The sequence below is a fragment of the Cotesia typhae genome, unplaced genomic scaffold (genome assembly GCF_013202065.1).
Source record: "Cotesia typhae breed Kobodo isofemale line unplaced genomic scaffold, CoteBio_Ctyphae scaffold_45, whole genome shotgun sequence".
In the NCBI taxonomy this organism is placed as follows: Eukaryota; Metazoa; Arthropoda; class Insecta; order Hymenoptera; family Braconidae; genus Cotesia; species Cotesia typhae.
Window position 1 is genome coordinate 467,920 of NW_027423777.1, and position 7,240 is coordinate 475,159.

At 29.3% G+C, this 7,240-nt stretch overlaps 2 protein-coding genes across 2 annotated transcripts; both read right to left on the reverse strand.

Moving 5' to 3' along the window:
* Positions 1-70: 70 nt before the first annotated feature.
* LOC141537011 (uncharacterized) lies at positions 71-763 on the reverse strand. The gene has a single exon (XM_074257850.1). It carries the CDS (start codon positions 761-763, stop codon positions 71-73), a length of 693 nt encoding a protein of 230 aa, XP_074113951.1.
* A 4,201-nt stretch (positions 764-4,964) lies between these two features.
* On the reverse strand, positions 4,965-6,338 carry LOC141537012 (uncharacterized). The gene is made up of 3 exons (XM_074257852.1): positions 6,207-6,338; positions 5,123-6,141; positions 4,965-4,994 (listed from the first exon to the last, which is right to left on the reverse strand). Exons 1-3 carry the CDS (start codon positions 6,277-6,279, stop codon positions 4,965-4,967), a joined length of 1,122 nt encoding a protein of 373 aa, XP_074113953.1. The 5' UTR covers positions 6,280-6,338.
* Between the last annotated feature and the right edge of the window lie 902 nt (positions 6,339-7,240).

Below are 7,240 nucleotides of genomic sequence, written 5' to 3' on the forward strand. Positions count from 1 at the left end.
ATCTTCTTTTTTTACTCGGGAAACATTTTTAGAATTTTTCCATCTTGGTACAGATTTTTTCCATGTCTGTTTAAATGGGTGAAAAAAAACTAATGTCAAGTGGTTGCATTATATGGGTTGAGTTGGGAACAAGTTCAATCAACTCAATACCATTTTCACGACAAAATGTAACCAGATGCATAGTCATATGTGATGAATGATTATCCAAATATAACACGATTGGAAACTGAGTTCCTTGTTTCACTAGCCATGGATAAAATATATTTGTTATATACTCATAGAATGACTCAGAGGTCATCCACCCATTATCTGAGAGCCCAACACCCCAACCTTCAGGACAATTTTTGACAATTTTCTCTGGTACTTCTTCTTTATAAGGAAACATGATCATGGGAGGTGCACGATCACCATTAGCACTATACATAAACAATACGGTAAATCCTTCTTTATCAGAATCAACCACCTTATATGCAGAACGGGATCCTTTAGCTAACAATACTTTTTCAGATGGAGGGCATAAACTTACATAAGTCTCGTCACAGTTGAAAATTCTCGTAGAAGGAATCTTCAATAATTTTTTTTCAGTTAAATACTTAGCTTGTTCATCAAACCAATCTTTCAGATCATCACCGGTCACTGCTGCTCTACTATGAGTCAGATGTTGTGGTTTCCTGATTGACATTTGAGGGTGTCGTTTTCGAAAGCCCTCATACCAATGTCGGCTCGGCCGACTATCAATACATGGAGTTTCTTTTTTTGACATTTTCACATATTGTTGAATAGAATCTAAGAGCTCTGTTTTAGTTACTGGTAAACCACGCTGAGCTCTAAAAAGAATCCAGTCAACTATTTTTTGTTCTTCGGTATTAGAAAAAACAGTTGCTGGTCCAGTTTTTTGTTTGGATATTTCAGGGTTCCCTTTTTTTCTAGAGAGTGTAGTTGGGGGAACTCCGTACACTGCAGCAGCTTTTCTCAGTGAAACACCTGTGTCGACAACTTTCAAAGCATTAGCTAAATCATCAGGAGAATAATTTATACGCGTAGATTTATTTTTTTTTGAAACCTTCTTACACGTATTAACAAAGACAACAGCCGTTTTTGGAGCCTTGGAATTGTTGTTAACACTTAGATTCACAGATTTAATTTTATTTTTTTTGCTTGATTTATTTTTTTGGCATTTTTTTGTAGTCTTTCCCATATTTACGCAATTTAAATTCTTATCTGAAATAAAAAATTATTGATTTGATTAACTTAAACAATATTTATTATCCAACTTACAAATTTTAGAGGTTAGTTTTTAATTTTGATAGAATTTTCAAATTTAAGTACTTACCTAATACAAATTTATAGAAATATACACTGAAGTAACATTTATCTGACATAAACTGCTTTTTTCTAAATAATTAACAATTATTAACACTAAATTAAATAAATAATGCTCTCACGAGTCACTGTTTCATAATTACGGACCACATTGAAAAATGAATGTACGTGGGACATGGAACACGGAATATACTGTTCCATAAATCCGGACTATTAAAGAATTTTTGTACCTATTATGAAACACTTGAAATAAAAGTAAATACTTTATTAAACTACCTAAAATTCATTATCAATAGGAAGATAATAAGCTCAACTTTTAGTTGAGATGTTTCAAGTATTTTTAATCATTGATATATTTCTCAAAAACTTGAAATAATTGCATTTTTACACACGTGACTATTTTACTCCAAAAAGTTTTTTTCATGCAACTTGACGCGGGCATTCAATATATTTTTTTCTCTACATTTTAAAGTATTCCTGAAAATGAATTAATTTAATCAATATATTAGTAATTAACGATCATAAATATTATTTTATAAGTACCAAATAAGTTAAAAATTATTTGTTATTGAGATTTTTATCGAATGTTTCATGAACCAGGACAGTGTTCCATAATATGGACTTTTACCTTACTGCCCACCGCGTGAAAATCGGTTCATTCAATCAGAAGTTATTGCGGTTTGAAAATTAAAAAAATCGTGTTTTATTAAACTCCTATCAGACTTGAGCTCGAAGAGCTCAAAAGCTTAGAAAAGCTAACTGTTTGAGCTCGGAGAGCTCAAAATAACACAAATTATATTTTTAGCTCGAAGAGCTCAAAAACGTCACAAGTGCAATTTTAAGCGCTCCGATATGGAATTAGCGGGAAGTTGTAGGGGTGGCCTTTAGGGTATTTTTCTCAATATCTTGTTGTGGTAAATTATTTACCACATTTTTATTATTTTCTGTAGAAGAATTTGTTATTTTTGGGCAGAAAGTGATAAATTTTTTGTTATAAAAAGAGTAGAATGTATTCCATTTGAGATAAATTTATTAATATGACTAATAAAACAAATTCACGGCTGCGAAATAAACTTTTTTTTCTTTACTTATAATATTTATCTATGATTAAATATCTGATTTTTTACAACAGTTTACAGTATGCAAACTACTTTTTTGTTTTTAAATTTTAACTCGACGATACCATAGTATTAGATTTTGCTTAAAGTAGTAATCATTCGTTTATTCATTGTAAGAATTGACTTACTCATGAAAAGGATAATTTTCATGGTAAAAATGAACTTTCTGAATTCTTAAACATTTATTAAATTCCTAGATGGAATAGAATCGCTGACTTGACATTAAATGACATACATCCAAGGTTGACGATCTATGTAAGTTTGATACGTTATAATAATATACGTTTACTGATACTAGAATTTAAATATTATTATAAGTGATATTACAGATTTTTTAAAATTCAGTCTCATAGTAAGTAATTTTCAATTTATTGCTGATAAATCGCTCTATGTCATTAAACAATATTAATAGTCAACATTCTTTTCAAACGTATCGAATAATATTGAAGCTTCAATGTTATTCCATAACAACGAACTATACACATTTTCGTAATTTGGAAAATCAGATACCGAAATTCAACGAATTAGATCGTCTATTGAAGATTTTCATCAAAAAAACACTAAATTATTTCAAGTACAGAAGTCTGAAATGTAAAAACATTGAACATTCTCATACTGACATCGTTGAAACAAGATTGAATAAAGATACTTTTGCTACATATGAACTAACTTATATAATTTGAGATCATCTATATTTACAACTTTTTTAAATATTCTGATTATACTTGCGTTAAATGCAAATTGTTTATCAGAGTTATTTTTTTTTTTTTAGAAAAGATAGATTAATAAGAATAATAAGTTATGGTTTATATTGCATAGATATCTATAAGAAGAGTTTTAATAAATATTATATTATTCATTGTAGCAAAATAAAGTTTAATGGCTAGTTTTTAGTAAAGTACAAAAATAACATAAGGATTGAAGTCCATTAACAAGAAACAATCCTTATTATTAATATTACTATTATGATTATCTTTTGTTTTTATTACCATTATTAACTGGCAGATTATCTCGACTATTCGAGTTATACAATATTTTTTATTATCCGATTATTCAGAACTTAAAATTGTTATTTCAACGATATTACGTTTAGTTTCCATGTATTATAACGTTTAGTATAATAATATTATATATTACATATTTCCATTGTCTTTATCACTGTATATGATTGAACAATAAAGATTATAACAATAGTAGCCAACAGAAAAGGGTCTGTAAAAATTTTACAAGATTAAAATTAAAACTATACAAAATAAATAAAAACAGTAGATTTAGCAAGTAAAATAAATAATTGTTCTTTTATTTTGAATTGGAATAAACTTATCACTTATAATATCTCGAGATATGATCATAAAATATAAAAATAATAGTTAGTGCTATTGCTTCTAAATTTAAAACATTATATGTTCAAAAAAAAGATCTTCCTGACAAGAAATCCTCAGTGCTTCCTGCTAGAAAGTTGAAGAAATTGCATTCACACCTAAAAAAAACTAATAAATTTAAAAATTCGTGAAGCTCAAGCTAATAAAATTTTCTTCGAATTGTCGAAGCTTGTGGTATTAGGATTTAAAAGTGACATTGAAATTTACCAAATTTTATCAAAATGTATTAATATCGAAGGAATCTTCAGGATATTTCTCCTTACAGCTGCTAAAAATTAGACAATATATGGCGATGAATAATGCGATAATGATTTACTTCCTTTTTGGGTAACAACTTGTTGTTTTTGAGAATCCACTAGGACGTCCGGTTAGTTTAATCTTAGACGGTAGTGTCATATTACACAAGAGCTCAGGATCCGATAGATTTGAAGCATTATCTAATGAATGATTGGACTGTTCATTAATTGATAAATTATTTAAGCTGTCCTCCAAAGTGTTGGTCGCTTCATTTGCTACAATTTTAAAATCAATTCCCTGAGAATAATAATGAATCAGTGTTTCTAAAGTTTTCACATGCTGTTCAAATTTTTCACCACATGACAAGCTCAAAATGTTCGTCAGTTTGGAGCATAATACTGAGAGTTTTTTCCTTTTTTCACTAACAGTTATGACCTTTTTACTTTTTTTTATTGAAGTTGCCGTCACAGTACATTTAGAAACTTTTTTAATTTTTTGGTGATTATTCGTTGATTCTTTGTTATTTTTAATATTATTATTAATATTAACATTCAATAATGTATTTTGAGTTATTTGTTGCTCATTTGATCCAGAAACTTGACTCCATTTTTTATCATATAAGATTTCATCATATATTGATAGTTTAAAATATTGGCGTACATCAAATATATGTTTACATGGTAAGTATTCGGCTATAAAAAATGAACAAGTACATGACGTAGGAGTAACAACATAAAAATCATCACCCGCTACAGTACATTTCATAGTGTCATCGTCTTTATGAAGTATGAAATCATCATTATTCGTTTTATATGCCTCGCAAATTTTTTCCAATGTAGTTCTTGTTACGAACTTACCATACGTTTTTTCTAGATCACCAATAGTTAATTGAGTATTTATAGAATTAGAAAGCTGGTCTCCAATACTTGAAGTACTATTATCATTTAAATTATTGCTCAAATTTTTTTCAGGCGCTTGTAACCTATTTAATAGATAAGCTTTCGTCCACCGTATATGACATAATTGCTCATCATATAATGACAACTCGAAAGATTTTCTGACAGCAAATATATGCTTGCATGGAAGATTCATTGACAAGAATAGTGCACATTCGCAAGATGTCGGTGTAACATTCAGGAACGTTATATCAGCTACAGTACATGTCATGGTTTTTTTGTTGAAGTAAGTTATTAAGATGTTGTTTATGTTTTGTAATTCAACTAATACTCGATCTGATGCAAATTTTGTGAGATAATCAATATACAGCTGTTCTAGACTATTATTCAAAAATGTGTTATTACAAGTTTTTAGAAATTGATTTGCTGTTCGAAAAGTGCTCTCAGATTTATGGGATGCATACCACTCAAAAAAATTTTCTATCATAACTATTGTAGGAGATCTTTTGTGTAATACACTTTTAAGTTTCGCGTTGATGGATTCTACTCTATTATTAGTTCGATTACCGAGGTTTTTGTTGTAATTGAAATTGACCCAATCTTCTGTAATATTATGCCAATTGAAATTATAGTACTCTACCAATTGCTCCGGGCTAGTTCGACAAAACTCGTAATACAATTCATCATATTGATCTTGGGTTTGCGAACGTGCTATTCTGTCGAGTATCATCTTTGCTTCAATTTGCTGTTCTTTCGTTAATCTCATTTTTGGATCTTCAACTTTCCCTTTAAATATTTTTAAGGTATGATACAAACAAATATAAGATGGTATTGCTGGGAATAATTCTTTTAAAATACTTCTCTCCGTCAAATCTTTATCAGTCATAAAGGCTTTTACATTCTTAAAAGCTTCTTCATTGTCCCGTTGAAAGACCTTTAACATCCACTCTAATACATCTCGCTCTTCCGTGGCTAATAAACCAATTCCACCAATTTGTCCTCTGCCGTTTCCATCTTCTACTGCAATAACCATCGTTGTCAAGTCGTTGTCTGTCAATTTGTATGTACCATCTATAAAAATTATTTCAGGCCAAATTTTGACATCTTGTCTCATTTCTGGGGTCGAAAAGAAAATACCTTTACACTTATCTTCACCTGAATCATTATAAATATCAACTGTTGCATCTAAAAATTGAAAAAATTCATAAGTTTGAGTTAATTCAATAAAGTTTATAAGTTTAATTTATTACCGTAAGTATTAAGAAGTAATTTCACTATTGACTGTAAATCGTTTTCTTTATCTTCCAATGTCGCTGTATTCATATTGTGCAATGTTTTCAGTTTAACATGCTTGTTAAAATTATTCAGTATGAGATTTTGGATTTTCTTTTATTTGCATCCATTTGTAGCAAAGTATTTATCGTTTTCTTTTCTTCACTATTCAATTTATTATTTTGTGGTAGAAAGTGATAAAATTCCTAAATGAAACGAAGAAAAGTGTTTTAATCAAAATAACTTACTTCATAATATACAGCAAAAAAAGTAGGTATAAAATAAATATTATATTGTCATTTCATATAACTGAAGTTAACTGAAGAATAACACGACTCTATAAAAAAAATTTTCGTTCTTTGTCCTAAAGTTTATACTATTATTTTCCAGTTAGTTATGCACAAAAACGAAAAGAAAATATCTTTTTTCGGTATAAAGTTTGCTTTTGTGATAGTTGTAATAATAATACTCATTTTTCAATTTTTTCATAAATTTTAATTGATTTTAATATTTTTAAAAAGACCGCGCGGTGAGAGTGGGGTATTAACGTTTACACTGTGCCGCTAGATGGCACCCGAGTGATAAACAACCATCAGGTGTTATTTACAAGCCCAGAATAACTTAAAATGTCGTCACGAAAGTGCAAATACGATGCTGATGCATTTTGTTTTATATGTGGTCAATTTATTAAAGTTCGAGACGTGAAATATGAACTAAAGACATCTCACGTTCTCTGTGAAGCCTATGAAGCATATTTTGACTGTCCTGTACGGAATCAAGATAAGCCATGGGCTCCACATGTTGCTTGTAGTTATTGTAAAAGGTGTTTGGAAGGTAAGCAATTTTCATTTAATTAAGCGATGAATCCAAAATAATAGACATATTAATTTTTATTTTTATATTTTTAGGTTGGTATCGAGGTGAGAAAAAGTCTATGAAATTCGCAATACCAAGGATTTGGCGAGAACCAAAAGACCATATTACTGACTGCTACTTTTGTATGGTGAATCCG

What these genes read in the sequence shown, in the direction of transcription:
- LOC141537012 (XM_074257852.1), bottom strand. Translation starts at nt 6,279, where the DNA reads ATGAATACAGCGACATTGGAAGATAAAGAAAACGATTTACAGTCAATA. An exon ending in ATTACTTCTTAATACTTACG is followed by an intron (nt 6,142 to 6,206) that starts GTAATAAATTAA and finishes TTCAATTTTTAG; the next exon opens with ATGCAACAGTTGATATTTAT. An exon ending in CATGCAAGCATATATTTGCT is followed by an intron (nt 4,995 to 5,122) that starts GTCAGAAAATCT and finishes AAATGATAATAG; the next exon opens with TACTTCAAGTATTGGAGACC.
- LOC141537011 (XM_074257850.1), bottom strand. Translation starts at nt 763, where the DNA reads ATGTCAAAAAAAGAAACTCCATGTATTGATAGTCGGCCGAGCCGACAT.